This window comes from Abrus precatorius, unplaced genomic scaffold, assembly GCF_003935025.1.
Source record: "Abrus precatorius isolate BTA unplaced genomic scaffold, Abrus_2018 Scaffold8, whole genome shotgun sequence".
In the NCBI taxonomy this organism is placed as follows: Eukaryota; Viridiplantae; Streptophyta; class Magnoliopsida; order Fabales; family Fabaceae; genus Abrus; species Abrus precatorius.
This window is the reverse complement of record NW_020874428.1, coordinates 23,412,433-23,438,205: the sequence shown is the minus strand read 5'-3', so window position 1 is coordinate 23,438,205 and position 25,773 is coordinate 23,412,433. Positions and strand designations below refer to the sequence as shown.

Sequence of the window (25,773 nt, the reverse complement as noted above, 5' to 3'; positions counted from 1 at the left end):
TTGAAACAAAGGTAGTTTGCATTGCATAGATCGACAAAGCTTGGAGAATTGATTGTCTCAATGTCAATTTCCCTTCGAATGAGAGTCTTGGATTTCGAAGATCGCAATCGAGAAGCCGTTGGATCAAGAATAACTATGTACGTGTGATCTCTTGGAGCATCTAGAGTGAAGAATTAGCACTCCCAAGTTTATGTTATCACCTATCCTAATTCTTTATTGATATACATAACAAAGAAAATCCCCTTTAGTAAAACTTCAGATCAAAAGTGACTACAATGTGATTAGATTCAACGCCTATCACTTTTTACTCAACAATAGTTTGAAAAATACGAAGAAAGAGTTCCAGATTAATAAATAATTTTGTTGAGGATTAAATTTGTTTTAGATTCATTTTGTTTTTTGACCAAATCCTTTCTTTAGTTTAACCATAATGATACTAATTAAACTGTTACTAGTTCCCTATTATCAAATATTGCCAACAGCCACACCCAATGACTAGGTCCATTCTTCACCTTTTTAGGGACTTAGGCAAAATAGAAAATTAGGTCTATTTTTAAAAAAATTATAAAATATAACAAAACAAAATAAAAGTATATGTCAATAATTTTATTAAAATAATACGATTTTTTAAGTGAATATAAATTTTTTCTAAAAAAATTATAAAAAAATATTTTTTTCATTCAAACAACTCTTATATTATAATTAATTACAAAAAATAAAAAATAGATTCTATGAGCATTTTGAGATGTAAAATCATTAATAATAATATTAAAATTAATATTTTCTAAAAATTCTTTCTCGATCGATAAAATTACTAGATCATTCAACCGTTATTGTGATATTGATGACCTTAGGTAGGTTTTGATTAATTTTAGCTTTGAAATTTTTTTTTCAGCTGATGCTATAGTCTCTGGGACTGTAAAAAAAAATCTATAAGCGATTAAAGTATTTAGATAGTAATATGCAGATTTGACAAACTTAAGAACCATTTAATTTTTGGAAGAAACTAAAATTCTCTATGAGTTTTAATGCTAAGAAGAGTAGAATTTGAGAATTAAATGAAATTTTGAATTTAGAGAAGTCAAGAAATTGACTACGTTTATGATAAGTGAGATACAATAAATTGAAGTGTCTTTTTTTATTTTTTTCTCAACTATAAACTACAATTAAAAGTTAGAATTTTTTTTTCAGGTAAAAGCAAAATACAGTTTTTATTTTGTTCTCCTTTCAAGTCCACACCCTGAACGATTGCACTTCTAAACTGCCTTGAGGCCAGACAAAGTTGTTGTTGTGATCTGGGGCGGACACGTCAAGCCAACAACAAATGCTAACTAGATTTTAGGGATTAGTAATGGTGATTAAAGCCAAGGACCCCCATCAACCACTCCCAATGATTAGTGATGGTTCCTAACTTTTGACTCACTTTAATTAATGGACCATTTATTAGGGTGTCTACAATATAATAATGACGGTAAATTAGTCAAGAAGAATGAGTTGAAGAGTTAGAGTAAAAGTAAACTATTATCTTGATCATTATTTCTGGCTTACAAAGTACGCGAAACATTTATTCACTAAATCTTTAATAGGAAGAGGAAACATCAAACCGAGAAATAGCATAATCATTTAAATTTAGGGGGGGAATATAAACAACAATGGGGCTCCTCACGTGATAAGTGCCGTCATTCCAAACCAAAGAAGTAGAAACTATATTTGCAGGAATGATTCCTTCAATCTTAAGCGTGAATGACTTTCTTTCACCCAAATATGTGAAGACCAAAACATTTGGCTCAACTTGAATGTTTAGTGATGGCAGAGTTGGGGTTATTGTAGCTTGATATCTAGATGCAGCTGATCCAACATTTGTAACAGTTCTATGGAAGACAATGCTAAAATTCCATGAGTGACTTGTGAGTGACTTGTGGCAATGGCAAAAGATGGGAGATTAAGCTCCCAAACAGTTCCCCTATATTTTGCTTGTGTACAACTGCTATTATCTCCCGTAATAAGTTGCAACATATGTGTATCATAACCTTGTCCACAAAGAAACCTAACATAATCTTTTTCAACAGCATCATAAACCAATCCAGGATGAATAGCCTTGATGGGATTAATTTGTCCCGCACCATAAGCAAATTCAGCTTCTATATTAATTTGAGGACTCATAGGGGTAGCTGTAAATAAATGAACAAACAAATTTGGTTATAAAACGATACTTGACCAGTTAAATTGAACCATGAAATAATAGAAATATCTATATACAGTGGCTCACTTAGGACCAGACCGGATCTTGACTAAAACTTTTTCGGGAGCCATAATGTATTCACTAAAACAATTTTAACTAATTTTTTTATTAGTTACATATAATTATATCAAACTTTTTAAATAACATATATTGCTTAAATACGATTTTATTCTATATCATTTTATAAAATTTTCTTCAAAAAAATTGATACGTGATCATTCTTAATTAACCTAATTATTACTAAAAGTCAAAATCATTGATTTAAAAAATTAGAGAATAAAACCAAAAAAATTAACTAAGAAAACATATTTAAGTCATTAGTAATAAAATTTAAACTGCGCTGAATTTGTATTGTAAAAAAAGAGTGAGAAAAACATTTTTCTTATATACTTATATACATACGTCCTTGTGAACCAAAGAAACTTAGAAGGGAAGAGGGGACAATACCAAAAATATCAAGTGACTTTATGTTTTAATCCTAATTTTGATTTACGGTTTGAAGTGACTCATATTATCTTTGACATCAAAGCTAACCCTACGCCGTATTTATGTGCGTGAGCAAAACCAAGTTGTTTGTTCTCATTTCCTATATATCTTTTTCCTTGGGTTCTTAGAAAGTAACACGTAAGCAAAAATAAATAAATAATGTCCCAGTCGAAGAGCTACTTTTTGACCATGTATCGTTTCTTAATTAAGATAGAAAATGGGACAGATTTTTTTCAATCTACGTGAGTGCCGAGGAGACAATTACCAGTTGTCATTATTGCGGATTTAATCATTGCAGGAGACCAAGTAGGATGAAATGATTTGACGTAGATAGCGGTTGCAGACACATGAGGGCATGCCATTGAAGTGCCAGATAAGAATTTGTAACTTGATTCTCGAGTATCTCCGTCAACATCAGAAATAGGAGCGCGTGGAGGCCATGCAGCTAGAATTTCTACTCCTGGAGCGGCTATATCAGGCTACATATTTAGGAAACAATTGGAATAAGCAAAAATATAGGACCGGGATCTCTGGTGTTTTAGTGAAAATACAAAAACAGAAAACATAACGCTCATGTAACAAGAGGAGATCTTTTTTCAAAAATATAATCTTGAAAAAAAATTTAAATTTTGTAATCTGATTTTCGAGGGTCTCCGTCGACATCAGAAATAAGAGGAAGTGGAGACCATCCAGCTAGAATCTCGACTCCTGGAGCGGCTATATCAGGCTACAAAATTAGGAAACAATTGGAATCAGCAAAAATATAAAACTTAATAATGTCTACCTTTGCTATGATGTTACCTTAATAATGTCTAGATTGATTGAATTTGGACCTCTAGATGAGAAAGGAGGAGCGAAAGGGGCACGTGCATCTTCGCCTTCTTTACTTTCAGATATAGTAGCCATTGGAAATCTGTAGCAATTGTTAACATGTAAGTCAATTATTTTAAGACTACCCCTATGTTTGGTAGAATGAAACGAAAGAGAGGAGAAGAAAAAAAATTAAATTAAAATTGAAAAGGAAATAAAAAGATGAAAAGTTTGAGTTTTTATTTCTGTAAGTAAACTTTTCTCTCTCTTTCTTTTAACTTTCATGTAATCAAACAAAAAAATGCATCATTATCTGTATTTTTTTTTCTATTGAAAATGTGCCTAAAAAGCTGCAACAGAACAAATATTTTAAGATTCTGTTATTATTTTTTTAAGCTTTTTATTTTTGTTTTTGTTGATGTTAATCTATTTTTTAAAATTTAAATTTGTCATTAAGTTATTCTAAAAAAAAGGTGGATTAGCTCTATTTAAAGAGCCATCGAATAAAGAGAAAATATACTCCCACACAAAAATATTCTATGTTTGTCCTTTCTGATATCAAAACAACATATTGGTATCATAGAGCCTTCGTCTTACAGGATCTGTTCTATGGACACTCAGACAAGTTTTTCACAAATTGCCCCTCCTATTTTTTATGGAGAAAACTATGACCTTTGAGTTGTGAGAATGGAAGCCTACCTAGAGGCTTTAGATCTCTGAAAAGCTGTGGAAGACCATTATGATGTTTCTCTGCTGCCAGACAATCCAATTGTGGCCCAGATAAAAAGTCAGAAGGAAAGAAAAAGCAAGAAGGCAAAGGCAAGAGCTTGCCTGTTTGCTGGTGTTTCAAAAACAATTTTACAAGAATCATGACTCTCAAAACAGCAAAAGCAATTTGAGATTATTTAAAGGAAGAATATGCAGGAGATGACCGGATATGAAGCGTGCAGGTGCTAAATTTAATACGGGAATTTGAGCTACAAAGAATGAATGAGTCAGAGACAGTCAAAAAATACTTAGACAGATTGCTTGGCATTGCCAACAAGGTGAGGTTACTTGACACATAATTTACAGATTCTAGAATTGTACAGAAAATCCTTGTAACCGTGCCTGAAAGATATGAAGCCTCTATAGCAACCTTGGAGAACACAAAGGATCTATCCAAGATTACCTTAGCAGAAGTCATGCATGCTTTTCAAGCATAAGAACAGAGAAGAATGATGAGACAAGAGGTGACAGTACAAGGTGCCCTTCAAGCACAAAACTCAAGAGGAGGCAAAGATAAGAAGAACAACAAGCAAAACAAGAACTCTGAAAGCTCCAACATGCAGTAAGATGATAGTTTTCCACCCTGTCCATACTGCAAAAAAACTAATTATCCCCAACAAAAATGCTGGTGGAGGCCTGATGTCAAGTGTAGGAAGTGTGGTAACATGGGACATATAGAGCGGATTTGCAAGTCTCAACAACCTACAGAGGCAAAGGTGTCCACTGAGCAACATCAAGAGGAGTCAGAGCAACTTTTCATTGCAACATGTTTTGTTACAAACAACAGTTCTAGTGATTCTTGGTTGATAGATAGTGGTTGCACAAACCACATGACAAATGACCATAAGCTTTTTATAAAGCTTGACAAGACCATTGCGTCCAAAGTGAAGATTGGAAATGGTGCTTACTTATCAGCCAAAGGAAAAGGGACAATTGCTATAGAAAGCTTAACAGGTTTGAAGCATATTTCTGATGTCTTATATGTACCTGAAATCTAAGTCAGCGTTGCCCAGCTAGTTGAAAAAGGCTTCAAAGTTATATTTGAAGACAAGTGGTGCTTGATCAAAGATACAGAAAGCAGATATGTATTTAAGGTAAAAATGAAAGCAAAAAGCTATACTCTAAATCTAATGGAGGAGGAGCAAATAGCTTTTTTAAGTACAGCCAGTAACACTAAATTATGGCATAAGAGGCTTGGACATTTCCATCTTGGTAGACTCTTACACATGCAAAAACATGCCTTGATGAAAGGTCTGTCATTGCTTGAAGACAAGCTAGTTGATTGTGTAGCCTGTCAATATGGCAAGCAAGTCAGGAAACTATTTCCTCAAACAGCATGGAGAGCTACAAACAAATTGCAGCTGGTACACACAGATGTTGGAGGCCCTCATAGAACATCATCTTTAAATGGTAACAAACATTATATTACATTTATTGATGATTATACCAGATTTTGTTGGATTTATTTCTTCAAATCCAAATCTAAGGTTGTTAATATATTCTGGAAATATAAAGCTTTTGTGGAGAATTAAAGTGGCTGTAGGTTGCGTCCAATAAGATCAGACAATGGGAAGGAATATACAAATGATATCTTTGACAAAATTTGTGTAGAGGCTGATATTGAGCACCAGCTTACAACACCTTATACCCTACAACAAAATGGCGTGAGTGAAAGAAAAAATAGAAGCATTATGGAGATGACAAGATGCTTGTTGCATGAAAAAAGACTACCAAAAACACTATGGGCAAAGGCTGCAAACACTGCTGTCTTCTTATTGAATAGGCTACCAACCAGAGTTTTGCAAAATAAAACTCCATTTGAAGGCTGGTTTGGTTACAAATCAAACTTACAGAATCTGAAAATTTTTGGTTGTCTTTGTTTTTCTTTTGTACCACAGGTTAAAAGAGATAAGCTTGACAAAAAGGCTGAACCAGGAGTTTTCATTGGATACAACAACACTTCTAAAGCTTATAGAATTTGCCAACCACAAAATGGAAAAATTCTTGTAAGTAGAGATGTTAATTTCATGGAAGACAAACAATGGAGCTGGGAAGAGCCAATAAAGAAGCAATTGCCAGAAATTCCACATTCTCTTGATGATGATATAGATGACATTCCAGTTAGAGGTACAAGACCTTTATCTGAAATTTATGAAAGAAGCAATGTTGCTGTCCTAGAACCAGCGGAATTTAAAGAAGCTAAGAAGAATGATAAGTGGATAGATGCTATGAAGGACAAGCTAAAGATGATAGAAAAAAATGACACTTGGGAGCTAGTGGACAGACCTCAACACAAGGAACCTATAGGAGTCAAATGGGTTTACAAAACTAAACTAAATGCAGATGGTTCTATAAACAAATACAAGGCCAGGTTGGTGGTGAAGGGTTATGCTCAGGTGTTTGGTGTGGATTTTTCAGAAACATTTGCTCCGGTTGCACGACTTGATACAATTAGAATGCTGCTTGCCTTAACTGCGCATAAAGGATGAAAGGTTTATCATTTAGATGTAAAATCTGCCTTTTTAAATGGCTATTTGCAAGAGGAGATATTTGTAGAGCAACCTGAGGGATTTCAAGTCAAGGGACAGGAGGAGAAAGTCTACAAGCTAAAGAAGGCATTGTATGGCCTTAAACAGGCCCCTAAGGCTTGGTATAGCAGGATCGACAATTATTTTCAAGATCTTGGATTCATCAAAAGTCCAAGTGAAGCTACATTACATGTTAAGAAGACAAATGCAGATTTAATCATAATTTCTGTCTATGTTGATGATTTGTTGGTCACTGGAAATGATGAGAAAATAATTAAGGAGTTTAAGGATGAGATGTTCCAAGCATTTGAGATGACAGACCTCGGCTTGATGTCCTTTTTTCTGGGAATGGAAGTAAAGCAGGATCATGATGGAGTCTTCATATGCCAAAAGAAGTATGCAAGGGAGATACTCAAAAAGTTTCAGATGGAGAATTGCAAAGACACTACTACTCCAATGAATCAAAAGGAGAAATTTAGCAATAATGATGGAGCTAAAAAAGTTGATGAATATTATTATAGAAGTTTGATTGGTTGTTTAATGTATCTTATTGCAACTAGGCCCGACATTATGTTTGCAGTAAGCACACTTTCAAGATTCATGCACTGCGCTAGTGAAATGCATTTACAAGCTGCCAAACGGATTATGAGATATGTTAAGCGGACTGCAGACTATGGCATCAAGTTCACTCACTCTCAGAATTATCAGTTTCATGGATATTCTGATAGTGATTGGGATGGTTCAGTTGATGACATGAAAAGTACAACAAGTTACTGTTTTAGCTTTGGCTCAGGTGTGTTTTCATGGTGTTCCAAGAAACAAGACATTGTTGCTCAAAGTACAGCAGAGGCAGAATATGCAGCAGCTACAGCTGCTGTGAATCAAGCCATTTGGCTTAGAAAGGTACTTTTAGATCTACATGTGGAGCTAAATGAACTAACGATGATCCATGTTGACAACCAAGCTGCCATATCAATCTCAAAAAATCCTGTTTTCCATGGTAAGACTAAGCATTTTAAAATCAAATTATTTTACTTAAGGGAGATGCAAAAAGAAGATGAAGTCAGATTACTCTACTGCAAGACTGAAAACTAAAGTGCTGATATTTTAACAAAGGCTCTTCCTAAAGACAGTTTTGAAGCTTTGAGATTCAAATTCGGTGTCAACAGCTATTGATGCAAGGAAGAGTGTTGAAAATATGTCCAAAAAGCTGCAACAGAACAGATACTTTAAGATTCTGTTATTATTTTTTTAAGCTTTTTGTTTTTGTTTTTGTTGATGTTAATCTATTTTTTAAAATTTAAATTTGTCATTAAGTTATTCAAAAAAAAGGTGGATGTTTCTGTTTTTTGTTATTCCCTTAGCTCTACTTAAAGAGCCATCGAATAAAGAGAAAATATACTCCCATACAAAAATATTCTATGTTCGTCCTTTCTGATATCAAAACAACACGTTTCTTTCTTTTTTTTTAACCGAACAGAGTATAAATAAAATTGTATATCATTCTTGTGATATTGAAAAATTTGTACGTACGGAGAATGTGAATAATAATGATATATATGTCGCCCGTCATTTTCGCTGAGGTGAACTGCTGGTATTGCAAATATCACCGCATCAACTAAAGGACGGGTACTTGCAAATATGCAAATATAACACCAAAGGCTCCATGAAGGAATCCCACCCGCGAGGGAGACAGAAAGCCTTCGCACAAAACAATTTTTCTTTTCACCATAGCTCCATTCAATGATTCTGGATAGCAAAACCTAAGCAACGATAGCATGTGAATGAAGTAGTACAAGGTAATACAAGAAAAGACTAGGAACTATTAACTAATTAATTAAAAAGAGAGATTGGCAAGTGTTGATACCTGGATACGGAACTATTATATCCACCAGCAGTGTTGGGTGCATCTCCACCATAAATTAATGGATAGTAATTATTTTCTAGATTGTATGTATTGATAGAAATTCCCTGCATATTGAGTGAAATTTTATATCCACAAGAAGGAAGGAAGGAAGAAAAGAAAATTATTTATCACATTCTGAAAATATTTTTTTTACCTGGAAACTCATATTATTGCCCAACTTAACTTCAGTTAAAAACTTTCTATCTATAGTGGAGGCAGCTACAGAAAAGGTCCAGGGTGCAGTATTTAAAGTTGTATAAAGACCTGGACCTTGCCAGCTGCTTGAGACATTAATATGCCTTTCTTTATTCCGTGGAAAGATGCTATCGCATAGATGTCCTCAAAATAGTGATTGTATCTTTTCGTTGTTGTTCCCATTGAAACGGAAAGGATGTCAACACCATCTGCAATGGCTGCATCAAATGCTGCAAGGATGTCAGTGTTGAGCTCAAATGCGGAATAACTTGGACGTGTAAATTAAAATTCTGACGTAAACTGGCGAGCAATAATTCAGACCTAATAAATAGATCTAGCAGCGCAGCGGTGTAACTTGTAAAGTGTGCACTGAAATACTTCCCAGGAAAGAGAGGTGGATCACAACGGATCACTTAAATACCAGGTCTTTCCTTAGCCAGAATCTTTCCAGTTACAACACTAATACAAATACACACTTTTCCAGCAATCCAACAATCAGCCACGGAAGGATAACAAAAATAATTCTTTTCTGATGTGGAAGATCAGACTAAACTGCAACCACAGAGCATACTAAGAATTATTTTTAACTGAATAAAATAAGCAGATAAAGAACACCACTATTTAACGTGGAAAAACCTCCAATGTGGAGGAAAAACCACGGGACAAACTCCGAAAAATATTCCACTATATCTCAGGATATTTACAATATCCTTTCAACACTCTATCACACAAGAGGTGTAAAATATAGTGTACACAGTGAGACCCACTCCTATTCAAATATTACAAATTTTGTAATACCAAGAAGAAATAGAGATGATACCCACCCCAGTGTATTTTTCTCACACTCTTAGGATTTACTCAACACTCTATTTTTTTTTCTCTCACAAACACTCACAATGCTTGATGAAATCTTGTGTGTGTTGCTGCTTGTGCTTCCTTCAATTTCATTTCACGGCTATTTATAGCCAAATAAAGTTACTATTCATTTAATAAAATATTATTAATTGTTTATGAAGTCAAAAAAGGGGGCACCGAAATTGAAAATGTGCTGGACCTCACAATTCTCCCCCTCCAGCACAAAGGTGCACTCTTGGAATCTTCACATGCGATCTATGCCAATCAGCTTGGCACACTGTTGATGTTTTTCTCGTGCAACAACTTTCGTCATCATATCAGCAGGATTTTTATCCGTATGGATCTTATCTAGCTTGAATTCTTGTTCTTCCACTGCCTGACGCAGCCAATGATATCTGATATCAATGTGCTTCGTACGAGAGTGATACATCGCATTCTTACTTAAATCCAATGCGCTTTGGCTATCACAATGGATAACGTACCTTTTCTGCTCAATTCCCAGTTGTTGAAGAAACCTCTTCAACCAAAGCATTTCCTTTCCTGCTTCAGTCATGGCAACATACTCAGCTTCAGTAGTTGACAAGGCCACACATTTCTGCAATTTGGATTGCCAAGATATAGCTCCCCCTGCAAAGGTAAACACAAGTCCTGAAGTAGATTTTCTACTATCCAGGTCACCTGCCATATCTGCATCTGTGTATCCTTCAAGAACTGGGTTAGGTATTCCAAAGCTCAAGCACATATTAGAACTACCTTTCAGATATCTCAAGATCCACTTCACTGCTTCCCAATGCTCTTTTCCAGGATTGGAAAGATACCTGCTAACAACTCCGACCGCATGAGCTATATCCGGCCTCGTACAAACCATGGCATACATCAAACTCCCGACTGCTGAGGAGTATGGAATACCTGCCATAGCTTCTTTTTCTTCTTGACTTGTGGGACAACTTCTTTTGCTGAGTTTGAAGTGATTTGCCAACGGTGTACTAACTGGTTTAGCCGTCTTCATGTTGAATCTGTCCAGAATCCGATTCACATACCGTTCCTGCGATAACCACAACCTTCTGGATTTTCGGTCTCGCATGATCTGCATGCCCAAAATTTGTTTTGCAGGGCCCAGATCTTTCATATCAAAAAACTTTGACAATTCTTTCTTCAAATCACCAATCAGCTTCACATCCTGTCCCACTATCAACATATCATCTACATACAACAGAAGGATAATGAATTTATCACCTGGACATGTCTTGACAAATACACAATGATCTGCATCAGTCTTGGCATATCCATGACTCGTCATGAACGAGTCAAATTTCTTATACCACTGTCTTGGAACCTGTTTCAATCCATACAAGCTCTTCTTCAATCTGCAAACCATGTGTTTCTTTCCAGTTTCCTCAAAACCTTCTGGTTGCTCCATGTAGATTTCTTCATCAAGGTCTCCATGAAGAAACGCAGTCTTCACATCTAGTTGTTCAAGCTCCAGATCCAAGCTAGCCACCAATCCGAGTATAACTCGAATAGAGCTCATCTTCACAACTGGAGAGAAAATTTCATCAAAATCTATTCCTCGCTTTTGTCCAAAACCTTTTACAACTAAGCGAGCCTTGTACTTCAACAGCTTGTCACCATCTTTCTTAAGCTTGAACACCCACTTATTTTTCAAGGCTTTTCTGCCTTTAGGGAGCTTGACTAACTCATAAGTATCATTCTTCACCAGAGAATCCATTTCTTCTTGCATGGCTTTCATCCACTGGGATTTATCCTTATGAGTCTGAACTTCTTCAAAGTTTTCTGGCTCCCCCTCTTCAGTGATGGTAATATACGTCGAACTAGGATACTTTGTAGATGGCTGGTGTGGTCTTCTTGATTTCCGAGGCTGAGGTGGAGCTTCTGGGTTTTCTTGTTCAACACCTTCATCATCACCATCTTCTATTGCTGGCTCATTATCAACCCTAAGTTCTTCATCACACTCTCCCCCTACTGTGGCATTTTTAGGAGGAACAACTGGTGTAAGATCAACCTTACCACTTGGTTCTCTGATTTTTGGTGAAGCAGAATCCGACATAGTTTCTTGCTCATGGAACACTACATCTCTGCTTCTAATAACTTTCCTATTTTCTGGATCCCATAACCTGTAGCCAAATTCCTCATCTCCATAGCCCAGAAATATGCAAGGAATGGCTCTATCATCAAGTTTTTGTCTCTGTTCCTTATTCACATGAGCAAAAGCTTTGCATCCAAACACTTTCAAATGAGAGTATTTAACATCATGTCCGGACCATACTCTCTCAGGGATATCAAAGCCCAAAGGAACAGATGGAGATCGATTAATCAGGTAGCTTGCCGTTAGAACAGCTTCACCCCAGAATGGCTTAGGCAGTTTTGCCATTCTTAACATGCATCTTACTTTCTCCATAATGGTTCTGTTGATTCGTTCGGCCACACCATTATGTTGTGGGGTTCCAGGTACCGTCTTCTCATGCCTGATGCCATGCTCAGCACAATAATTCTTGAATTCATGGGAAGTATATTCACCCCCATTATCCGTGTGAAGACACTTCAAAGGTTTACCAGCCTGTCTCTCTACCATTGCCTGAAACCTTTTAAAGCATTGAAAAACTTGGTCCTTCGTTCTTAAGAAGTACACCCACAATTTTCGTGAAGCATCATCGATAAACGTCACGTAATATCTGCTACCACCAAGACTCTCCACTTCCATGGGTCCACATACATCAGAATGAACCATCTCCAAAATATTCTCTTTCAGCTTTGACGTTTTGCTGAAAGACACTCTATGATGCTTGCCGAATAAACAGTGATCACAAGGATTCAACTTTGTATTTTTGGCAAACGGGATAAGGGACTTTCTTGCCAAAATCTGCAATCCTTTTTCACTTATATGAGCCAATCTTTTGTGCCACAAATTTGGCGAAGCATCATCCTCGACTGCATTCGATCCTCCCTTGATCAGCTTTACTTGAGTTTTATACAACGTTGAATTTACTGTGCCTCTAGCAACCAACAACGATCCTTTGGTAAGCCTCCACTTGCCGTTACCAAAATGGCTGTCGTAATCAGCTAGATCCAAAGCATGCACAGAGATCAAATTCAGACGTAGATCTGGCACATGACGCACATCTTTTAGTGTTATTGTGCATCCTGTATTGGTTTGAATGCACACATCACCAATTCCCACAATATCTGCGATACTGCTATTGCCCATCTTTACTTTACCAAAGTCTCCTGCTTTGTACACAGTAAAGAATTCCTTGTGAGAAGTTGCATGATAAGATGCTGCTGAGTCAATGACCCATTCATCACATGAGTCTGTAACTTGACACTCTTCTTCTTCTTCAACAGAGAGTACTACCACATCCCCAGTTGTCACAGGGGATGCAGTATTTTCATCGTCATCCGATCTAGAGTTTCGTCGGTCTTTCTTCTCTCTGTTCTTCCAGGCTTTACAGTTTCTTTTTATGTGCCCTTCTTCACCGCAGTGGTAACACTTGAATTTTCTTCTGGGCTGAGACTGTGACTTATCTCTTGATTTGTTACTTCGTCCTCTGCTCTTACTTCTCCCCCTGTTCTCTGTGACAAGGGCATGAGAACTGCTTGCCCCAGAGTCTTTTCTCCTTGTTTCTTCATTAAACATGCTGTCTTTGACTTGAGACAAAGTCAGTTTTCCTTCAGGAGCAGAGTTGCTTAATGACACCACCAGAGTCTCCCAGCTGTCTGGTAAAGAACTCAAAAGTAACAGCGCCTGCAATTCTTCATCAAGTTTTATCTCCATGGTAACTAGCTGGTTTACCATGTGTTGGAAATCATTCAAGTGTTCTGCAACTGATCTTCCATCTTGATATTTTAAATTCACCAGCTTCCGAATAACAAAAGCTTTGTTTTGTGCAGTCTTCCTCTGATACATTTGTTCAATTTTGTTCCACAGAGTCTGGGCATTCGTCTCTGTGGGAACATGGTGGAATATGCTGATATCCACCCACTGCCTAATTAAACTGACGGCCTTTCGGTGTATCTTTTTCCAATCCTCATCCTTCACGTCTTCTGGCTTTTGATCTCCCTTTTCCACAGGATCATACAGGTCCTTGTAGAAAAGTATGTCCTCCATTTTCGGCTTCCAAATAGAGTAGTTTGTTGCTGTTAGCTTCACCATGGTACCTACGTTCTCTTCCATTTAATTTACACTCGGTGATACAGAGCCCAACTTAAGCTCTGATACCACTTGTTGAGCTCAAATGCGGAATAACTTGGACGTGTAAATTAAAATTTTGACGTAAACTGGCGAGCAATAATTCAGACCTAATAAATAGATCTAGCAGCGCAGCGGTGTAACTTGTAAAGTGTGCACTGAAATACTTCCCAGGAAAGAGAGGTGGATCACAACGGATCACTTAAATACCAGGTCTTTCCTTAGCCAGAATCTTTCCAGTTACAACACTAATACAAATACACACTTTTCCAGCAATCCAACAATCAGCCACGGAAGGATAACAAAAATAATTCTTTTCTGATGTGGAAGATCAGACTAAACTGCAACAGTCAGCAGATTCACAACCCATAGACCAACATACTTTATATACCGCAATACGTGCTAATGGAACTCCTCCTCTTACTATCCCAGAGCCAAGCCCATATAGACTTTTCAAAACTGGGATTCCAGCAGCAATGGATGCACAGTGAGTTCCATGGCCATTCGTATCCCTTGGACTTATGATATCAGTTGGTCCAAACCTACCGCTAATGCGATGATATCTTGCTCCAATTATTTTGCTGCAGACAAACAATTCTATTTCTACATTAACAGATAGTAATCTTTGTGTACGTTGCTGTAGAAGGTTGCCACACACACACACACAAATATATGTATAACAAATGATACGTACTTATTGCATGTAAAGTTTTGGCAAATGCCCCTCCATTTGGCTGGTGCTGGACCAAGTCCATCACCCTTAAAGCTATCAGACTCGGGCCAAATTCCACTATCAATTACTCCAACGACCATGTCCTTTTCTAATTCTAATCTGTCAACATGTTGGGGGAAGCCTAAGAAGTCCCAGGATCTTGATGTATGGAGCTTGTTGTTTCTGTTTGGTATAACAGATACCACATCGTCCATTCCTGGCCAAATATCTCAATTTTTGTCACACAATATATACACATTTTAGATAAGTTATACATAATCTAACATGAATCTTAATATTACCTCTTATTCTCAATGTTTCCTCTTTTGTCAGCCTCGCAACAAATCCATTAAAACTCTTGTAGCTATGTAGCAAAACATCTGGGGCAAATTTGCTGTGTGGAATATATATGCCATTTGGAACACGGAGTATTTTAGTGAAAAAAATAATCTCTCTCTCTCACACACACACATTGTTGAACTATGCCCAAAAATCAGCAAACCTAATTGTGTTTCTATGCCTGAAATTCATTGAAGCTATATGGCTTGAGCATGCTAATTATATTAAAGCGCTATTTTAACTAACTTTTGGGTTGAGAACTTAGAAGAGCAAAGATTTTCTCTATTTAGGAGATATAGGATCGTAGAAACAAACATCGTACGTGGAGCTTTAATTCGTCCCATGCATTTTTTTTTAGCTTTTCTTCTTTATTTTCTCTTGCCCACATTATAAGGTGCTAAATTCTCTTATTAGAGAATGGATCGAAGACTCTCAACCTAAATTATTTATATCAATAAATTATTATTCTGAATTCAATTTTATTTGTTTTGCTAATTGCTTGCATATGATTTTTATGTTTTTATATGAATTAATCAATAATAGACGGTGTTAAATCTCTAGTTGCAATTAAAATTTTAGATTCGAGATTCATTAATTATTTATTAAAAATTAACATACTGATCGACTTTCTTCATATATATGCTAATATTGAATTACTTATTATCTCCAAATTAACATCCAATAAAGCAGTAGTTTTATAGAAAACTTAAAACATTTTGAAACATCGATCATGCAGGAGTAACATAGGCATTCATTTTAGATGCAGTCTATTGAAAATGTAGAGTAATTATTAGTTAATAGTATAAGACCTGCCGAGGACCCTTTGAACTATACTCCTGTGAAGTAATTCTGTCGATTCCACGCCTCTCGAACGCTCGCCCATGTAGACGATGTAAGTCTGTACATAGAATATGATCATTTAGAGTGAGTAAGTTGAATTAGAAAAGCATTCAAATTCACGTCAAATACTTTTTAATAAAAAGGATCATATTTTATTCATTTTGAAAATAATCCAAACTTTTTTAAAACATTAAAAAAATTATGTACAAAAAAATATTTAAACATAATATATAAATATAAATATATATATATATATATATATATATAGAGAGAGAGAGAGAGAGAGAGAGAGAGAGAGAGAGTCAATTAATAGTAAAACTTCGAAAGAAATTTTTACTTCTCCAGATGAAAAAGAATGAGGAAGTTAGGAGAGAAAAAATCAAATAAAATTGAAGTCGAGTGTTCTACACTTTCAAAGATATACCGTGCATTATGTTCAAGCAATATTCGATATATCTTATTTACCTTTCGTTCATCTTCAGAAAATGATTGAGTCAGAAGCAGAATGCACGTAAGAATTTGGAAGAGATGAGAGAAGCCTAGAGAGATCATCTTTCTGTGACAAGGAAATCTGGATATGGGGTGTATATATATAGAGATTTTTTCACGCATGTTTTCTATATGTGGGTAAAGTTATAAGGGAAGAATATGAAATGCTAGCTAGAGACCAAAATCAATTTAACATTTTAAAGTACTATTCAATTTTAATTTTGAGAAATGCATGATACTCGCTTATCTCAAGAGATGAATATATGTAATTTATTATTTTATTTTACTATATTTTAAAAATGTATTCTAACAATTATCATTGATGTTAAATATAAAATCTTTTTAAAAAGTTTGTCATAATTATTTTACAAAATTCCTCACAATTTTCTTACTTGTAATCTTTTATAACAGATTCCGTGACAAGTTTTCTGAATTATTTATGTTAATTAAAATTTTGGTGATTATGAATTATTTTAACATTTGTAATATAAAGTAATTAAAGAGGTAAATATAAAACGATATATTAAAATTTAAAATTTAGAATAAAATTTTTAAAGTACTTTTTGAAATAAGTACTATTTAAAAGATATAAATATAAGCACTATTTGTAAATATAAGATGATATTTTAACATTATGGGTTTACATGTGTACATTTAAAAATTATTTAATATATTATTAGAGATTTAATATATGTTCACATTTAAAAAATAAAAAGAATTAATAATATATTTAATAAAAATATTTTTTTTATTTTTAGTTAATTTTTTAAATGACTCTCGTATTTATCATATTATGCTAAATAAAAAGAAACTTAAAAAAATATTACAAACTAAATAATATTTATTAACTATATACTATTGTATTAAAACTATATATATTTTCATGCCTCATTGTTTAATTTAAGAACCTAAATACAGATTTGTACAAAATGCGTGATGTTTGTATTCTCTGTATTAAGGATGACAATTAATCTCTAGCTGCAGAGATTCCCGTGGGGACTCCTCTGAATGGGGTTTCAAATGCAGAAAATTTTTCTCTATAGGGACGATTCTTCCGCGACTAATTTGGGGATGGAGACTAGTTTCTCCGCCCCGCAGGTTTTTTGAATCTCAAGTATATAAAAATATTTAAATAACCTTCTTAAATATTATACATATAAAAGTAATATAGTAACTTACTTATTTAAAATAAAATATAACGTTCTTTTAAAAAATAATAATAATATAAAATTATAGTTTTTTTATTTTTATTTTTTTTTATATATTTTCAAAGAAATCTACAGGAATCCGTGAGAAAGCAAAGAACGGATATAGAGGGAAAAATCTGCGGGGATCAGAAACGGGGAAGAATATGGCGTGCGGGGACCCCTACTCTGTACTGACAGACTTGTGAGGAGGTCCAAGCTGACGAACCACCGTTTCCTTTTGCAATGGAAATCCTTATATAAAATACAAAGTATTACTAAAATTTAATAATTTAAATTTTTAAAACTTTTTGGGTATAAAATATATTTCATTATAGTTTAAACTATTATTTTAAGTTATAAACTTTTATTTTTTAAAAGTTTATAAAAAAATGATTACACAAAAAAATTATTTATTTTTTTAAATAAGTGTTTGTCTCTACCTTACTTGTAAGTTTGTAATTTTATTTAATGATTGTCCCTATAACTTATTTGTATATAATATGTTTTTTCACCAATTTTATTACATGATCCTTTAATGGTTTTTTTAGTTATTTCAATTTACTACCTCTACTAACAGTATTTTATAACATGAAATAAATAAAAAACATTTTAACTATCATACACCAACACTAAAACATATGAATGTGAAAATATTATTTAATAAATATTATACCAATATATAATTTTTTTTATTTATGATTCATATATATAACAAATTATTTTTTAAAATTATTAATGATAAATATATTAAATTTATTTGTTTGTTTCTAAAAGTTAAATAAATAGCAAAAATTTAAATTTTGAAAGGTTAAAAAATACGAATAGCTAAAAACATATACATACATGAAATAAAATAAAATAAAAAAACAATGTTAAAAACAAAAAATATAAATAGTCACGCAGTGATGAGTGTCTCATTCAATATACAAATTTTAAGTTATTATAAAAAATGAAAAGTCGACACACACATATATATATATATATATAGATAAAATAAACAATAAATGGGTAAACACAAATTAAACAATTAAATTAATATATTTTAAAATATCAAAATTACATAAAAAAATTCTATCATTTTTTAAAAAAAACTATTTTTTAGATTTACTCCCTTCGTATTACACCATAGACTGTGTTATTTTATTTCCATCTTCTTAGAATTAATCGAGTTAAATAAAAGGAATTGTATACATAAAGAAAGTGAGATTAAATTAATCAAATTACTTCAAAATACTTTTAATAAAAATTAATAATTTTTTTACGAATATTAAATTTTAATAATTTATTTTTTAAATTAAACATTATTTCTAAATATACTAAATCTAAAAATATATAAATTAATACTTATTCAACAATTTATCAAACGATTTCATATTAATGTTTAATATGTATTTTTAAAATATAAATACATATTAGTTTTAAATTACATAGTTATGTAGCCTTTTCACAATTATTATTATTATTATTATTATTATCCATTTGCTGGAAACAGTTGAGCTCTTTATTTTGATTGTTCTAGAAAGCGATTTAAGGTTGTTATGTAGCCTTCTCACAGTTAATATTATTATGGACTAGTAATAGACGAAGACCAAGACTTTGGCGGTAAACGAAGACCAAGACTTTAGCGATAAACGAAGATTAAGACTCGTTTTTCTATTTTAGAATAATGAATCAATCTCGCAGATACAGAAAATGAGAGTCTTCAATTAGGTTCTTATTTGCAGCAGTGAGGCATATTTAGATTATCATATTTTCTGGTTGTGGATGTGACTTGGAGATTCAAGCAATGTTTTTCACCTTGGAATTGAAGGTAATTTCAAGCTTTATTGAAAATATGACTTAAAAATACCTTTAATTTGCAATTTAGGGTGATAAATAAATTAAAGAACAATCTATTGATAAACATACTCTAATGAAAATGTCTGGCTAGAGCTAAACTACAAGCATTATAATAATCATAAACACTAAACTATAATAATCATATTGAACATGATACATAATACCCATTAAGACAGTTATTTCTTAAATTTTGCAATTTTAGAAGTTTATTAGTTACTTGTAACCTTTTATAACAGATTCCGTGACAAGTTTTCTGAATTATTTATGTTAATTAACATTTTGGTGATTATGAATTATTTTAACATTTGTAAAATAAAGTAATTAAAGATGTAAATATAAGACGATATATTAAAATTTAAAATTTATAATACAAAGATTGATATGATTTGAGTTTGGTTTATTGAGCTTAATTAATGGAGCTTGAGGTGAGAAAATGAAATAATTTTGTTACTGAATAGTAGTCGAGCTTGTTCTTGTTCAACCAAATGAAGCTCAATTATGACTGTAAAGACGCTTTTATGTTTAGTCAATCAAATCGAACATGAATAGTTAGTTGAATTTTAACTTATCTTTCTGGATTCACTCTGATTTTACGTTAATCAAGAGGACCAATTTTAACTTGTGATCATTTAAAAATTATCCTTACAGTGATACATTTACGTCACCCAAATCAAAACTTGTCTTTGTTAATACTCAATTATTGATGGAAGATAAAGGCTTGACTTAATTAATACTTTTTCCTTTAAGAAGATTATAATAAAAAAAAAAAGAGGATTATGAAATTAATAATTGCAATAATATTAAAGCACGTTAAATAATATTTCAACAGTTGTAATTTATAAATGTTATAATTTATAGCATTAAAATCAATACACGTTGAAGTGAAATTAACATAAATTATCTAAATAGCCATAAACTGTTGGACAAACTTATATATTGATAAACGGTAGATTGAATATAATTGAGTAAAATAGTAATGAGTCCACACATGCATAGATGAGACTTGGTTTAATATTCATATAAAATCTATAGAGAGTAAAATAATATAGTATCAATAATTTAATATTCATCTAAAATAAATAATTAAGCAATACAAATTAAAAAAATAACTTTAACAGTATCTTATAAATTATAAAGTTTAATATTATTATTTATCTCACTATTTAAAGCAATACACAATATTTAAAAATAGAAAGATTAAATTATTTATTAATATTTTATTTTTTCTTTCAAACAAACTAAAAAAATCAAAACAGTATAAAGTTAATATAAAAAAAAAAACTCATATGCAATGGGTTATTAGATCTATTAGGTTGTGTTAACTTTTAACATTACAAAGCTGTGACTTAATCTATACTTCGTTGAGTTTTAATAGTTTTAATCGAATGGATTTATCTATCCAAATTAATTTGCTAATTTTTAATTGAGTTAAGTTTAGTTGGTTGAATTCATCGTTAGCAAAACTTGTAAACATCTTTATTCATGTTAAAATAAAGTAATGCAATAAAATATTTATTATTATTATTTTATTAAAATTTTATAATTTTATTTTATTTTATAAAAATCTTAAATTAGTTATTAAATTGATTAATTTTATAATTTATGAAAAGTTGCTAAAAAGTGGAAGTCAAACTGAAAAGACTAATTTAAAATTTTAATTATTATTATGGTGTATTTTTCTTATAAAAATTTTCTATTTATAAAAGTTTAAATACAATCTTAAAGACTGAGATTAATAAAACTCTTAAATTATTATTTCTCTTCATTAAATAGAGCTAACTTATTTAAGTCACCGATGAAGATTGAGACCTCTGAGGCTAATTTATTTTGGTAGTTGAAGTATCACTAAAAAAAATAAATATTGAAATTAAAATGAGAAGATAAAAAGATACTGAAAATGGGATATGACACACTAATATATATTTGGTGACATGGGAAAATTATAAATGATGAGGTATTAGTGCTTTAGCCCCTACTACTCCATGTATCACCAAATATTTAATCCTTTGATTTAATATGTGTATCATTGATTGAACGAATTACGAAGAAAACCGATGATATTTAATATATAAGTGTGTAGGATTTTTACAAATAAAAATTTAATTATTTTTATATAAAATTTATTAGAATTTTAATATGAATTTGATCCAGCAGTGAGAAAGAGTGTTTGAACTGTTAATTTGAAAAATATCTTAAATATTTTAAAGTAAAATCCTCTAATTTATATTATATTCGATATATATATTGCTAACCACTAATGTACGATTTTACATTTAAACAAAATCGCACCATCTAAGAAACATTGTTTAAAGTCCATTAAAAAGGACAACCCAATGGCATTAGCCTGAGGATCAAAGCATCTGCTTTTTCCAGCTCATAACTCAAATATAGTCAATTGTAAACTACTTTTTTCAAGCTTTACATCTAACATTTAAAAGGAGATGTCACAAATTTTTTATAAAAAAAATCTTTTAATTTCTAATAAGTTAAATATTATTTAGATTAATTTTTTATAAACTACCTTTTAAAAGTTATAAGTTTCTTATTTTTGTTCATGAAAATGTTCTACTAATTTAATGAAAAAAGAATAAATTATAAGTTTCTAATGATGGTAAATTAGTCAAGAAAATGAATAGAAAATACAATGCCTAAAATAAAATATTATATTGATCTTCAATTTTGGTTTACAAAGTAACCAAAATATTTATGCACTAACACTTAATAGGTAGGAGAAAAAGCAAGCCAAGAAATAACATGATCATTGCCAATCTTGTGGCTTATTTTTTCATTGACAAGGTTCATAGTAGAAAACTTACGGGGGAACGTAGACCACAATAGGGCTCTTTACTTGATGAGTGCCGTCATCCCAAATCAAAGAAGAAGAAACATTGTCTGCAGTAATGCTCCCTTCAATCTTAAGCGTGAATGACTGTTTTTGACCCAAAGATGAGAAGTGCAAAACATTTGGCAAAACTGTGATGATTAACGAAGATGGATGAGTAGTTATTGTAGCATTATATGTGGATGTAGCTGATCCAACATTTGTAACGGTTCTGCGAAAAATGGCACTAGTTTTTGTAGAGCGAATTGTGGAAAGAGCAAAAGATGGGAGATTAAGGTCCCAAACAGTTCCATTATTTGCTTTCGTACAAGTGCTATTATCTCCTGTAATAATATGTAGCTTTCTTGTATCATAACCTTCACCACACAAAAACTTAACATAATCAATTTCACTAGCATCATAAACTAGTCCAGGATTCACTGCCTTGAAGGGATAGCTTGTATTTTTTAGATCAAATGTATTTACTGAAACCCCCTGCATGGTGAAATATTCCATATTAATTTATTTTTTTAATTCAAATAAGAATGTTCTGTATGGACCAAAAGAAGCTTAGATACGATCCATCAAAAAGAAGGAAAAGAAAATCGTCTCACTATAACATCACCTTTTACACCCTCCATATTTCCTTATATAATATGTCAAATTACTCTACACATGGAGAGAAAAGAGAGAGAGCAAGATGCATTTTTCTTTTCAAGGGGTGTAAAGTTAGTGATAAAATAATGGCGTGAAAAATTAAAATAAATAAATAAATATATTATGAGATTTGAATTCATCAAGCTCTCATTACATGTCAAACAACTCCACTATTCATGAGTTGAATCAAGGGATCGTGAAATGTACTAAAAACACAAGTTTAAGCACATAAGAACGATCTCCTACATTGTGATATAAAGATGATTGAATGAAACAAGAAATTTATTTCAAGTGAGTTTGTCTACAATAAAAACGTTATAAGGCCTTCAAAATCTTAATTCCCTAATTAAAATTTAAAATAAATAAACCCTTGTTAAAGACAAACTTATTTTAAAAGTTTTTTTTTTCAATTGAATGAAAGTAAAATATACACTGGCAGTAAATTAAATTCAAACTATTCTAAAAATTAAAAATATATTTATACTAATATATAGCCAATTATGCATTTGAACATTTACATAAATTTAACTTTTGGTGTACTAAAATATTTTATAATGTCATTTAAAATTAACGTGTTATCATATTATATAAAAAATTATTATTTCATATAATTTAAAATATTATATAATATGTCAATATTATATGATAATGTAAAATGTTTCATTTATATATTGCATCGAAAATTAATTTTGCATATAGTTAGCAAAGAAATGACGCTCTCACGTAACCTATACTAGAAGCTACACAAGTTTAGAATTTTAGCTTTTTCAATAAATTAAGAACAGTTGAAAATTTTATAAGCAAATACAAACTAATCCTAATTTTGGAGAGTTAGTTAAGAAAATAATAAATTTATTGAACAATATTTAATATAAAATATAAACATACCTTTATTTTTTATTTTTTCAGTAATTAATAATATTTAATAAAATATGGTGGGCTTAAATTTATTTTTTTACTATATTTTTGTAAAATTTTAATTTTAAATTTTAATAATATTTAATAACCGGTAGAGTACGAGAGTATCGTCCTCAGAGAACAATTCAAATATACTAATTAATAAGATATAAATTAATTGAGCTTATATACAATATAATTGATAGATAATTTTCATAAAATATTGAATAACAATTAAAATGTAAAGCACTAATGTAAAATATGATAACAATTTAAGTTAAAAAGTTGGGATTGAATTTCATCTATCTTCCCCTTTATATTCTAGTAATTCGGTGATAAATATAGCTACAATTTTCAAAGAATTTGATACAAAATACAAAAGTCCTATATTTTAATTCTTTGAAAATATATTCCTAAGATAACTTCTCAAATGTTGATTCCTCAAACAATTAACAAACTATCCAGTATTAAAATTAGGATTTAAAAGCAATCAATAACTTAAAATCTATTTTTAGAGCAACTAATTATTGAGTAATCTCAATCAGATTTAGATCTAAGTAGTATCTTTTCAAATATTATTCAGATCTGAACTTCATAAACCATCAAGTAGCTAGATTTAACCATTACAATAGATTGAAATCACCAAATCAATAGAAATGAAAAAGAAACGGCTATATTTATATAAATTACTGAGAATACATCAGGTTTGAAGATTTACATTTAATCCCATACAAAATTTAGCTGCTCATGGCAACCATAGCAATAAGAATTGAGATACAAATAGAATAGAACATCAAAAACCGAGTATTCCTACTCTTTTTCTATGCCTTGCGCTGCTCTAGACCTTTGGAAATGGGTTTGGGACAGTAACCCCACTCTTAAACATAAAAGTTACCTTTTATACTGATCTGCTCAAACTTCTCTCGCTACAGCGAAAACTCCTCGCTGTAGCGAGAAATGAAAATAGAAATTAGATCATTCTGTTTGCCTTTCCCTGCAGCTATATTTCTCACTACAGCGACACTAAGATCTCTCGTTACAGCGAAAGTGTTCTCGCTGTAGCGAGAGGAGCATAGATTCACCTTCTTCTTATTAAGCATTCTCGCTACAACGAAAGTGTCTCACTACCGCGAGAGTGTCTCGCTACAGTAAGGTGTTTCGCTATAGCGAGAAACCTCTAGAAACTAACTTTTATGCAACTTCATGTTTCACATACTCCTTCTCTGACTTTTTCTAATCTTCTTCAACCTTAAATGATGTTTCTCTTTTAATTCCAACTACAAAATAGATCAAAAATGGATCAAAACACTAAAATTGCATTTATTTCAAAAAAAAATATATATGTATTTGTAAAAGTTCCAAGTTTGAAGGGAATTTAACAAAATAATTCAACTTTTAACATGAAAAGTGTTGAAGTCATCATCTCAAATAACTTATTTTATACAATTATTAGATACTCTGATACTTTACCAGTTATTACTTGCAACAGACTTGGTACACTTGCCGTATTTGAAAGAAGAGTCTCAACAAGTAAGACATAAAAAACATAAGTAAAAAATATTATCATTATTAATATCTTGAAGTAAATGTTTCTAAAATGAATATTACCTGATAGATCTTGCCATTGCCTAACTGGACACTGGTCAAAAACTTTCTATCTATGGTGTTGGCAGCCAGAAATGAACCATGGAGCATTATTTGAGATTGTGAATGGTTTTGAACCCAAATTGCCAGCAGTTTTAGACATTAATATTCCTTTCTTCAATGCATGAAAAGCTCCTATCGCATATATGTCTTCAAAATAGTTATTGTATCGCACCTTTGAAGGTCCCATGAAACAGAAAGAATGTCAACACCATCCATAATGGCTTCATCAAATGCCGCAAGGATATCAGAATGCACGTAAGAATTTGAAAGAGATGGGAAAAGCGTAGAGAGATAATCTTTCTGTGACAAGGAAATCTTGATATGGGATAATGTATTTTCATGCAGGTT

At 32.0% G+C, this 25,773-nt stretch overlaps 1 protein-coding gene across 1 annotated transcript; it reads right to left on the bottom strand.

Moving 5' to 3' along the window:
- Window positions 1-1,579: 1,579 nt before the first annotated feature.
- Window positions 1,580-25,773, bottom strand: LOC113874479 (cucumisin-like). Its single transcript, XM_027512702.1, is given in 20 exon segments — window positions 1,580-1,917; window positions 1,920-2,171; window positions 2,994-3,207; window positions 3,530-3,641; window positions 4,136-4,145; window positions 4,238-4,376; window positions 4,849-5,008; window positions 5,215-5,300; window positions 5,547-5,597; window positions 7,156-7,282; window positions 8,454-8,597; window positions 8,702-8,805; window positions 8,895-9,013; window positions 9,016-9,187; window positions 14,335-14,578; window positions 14,692-14,926; window positions 15,012-15,103; window positions 15,858-15,946; window positions 16,354-16,484; window positions 25,760-25,773. Coding segments are annotated over 20 exon segments (2,826 nt in total). The 5' UTR covers window positions 25,767-25,773.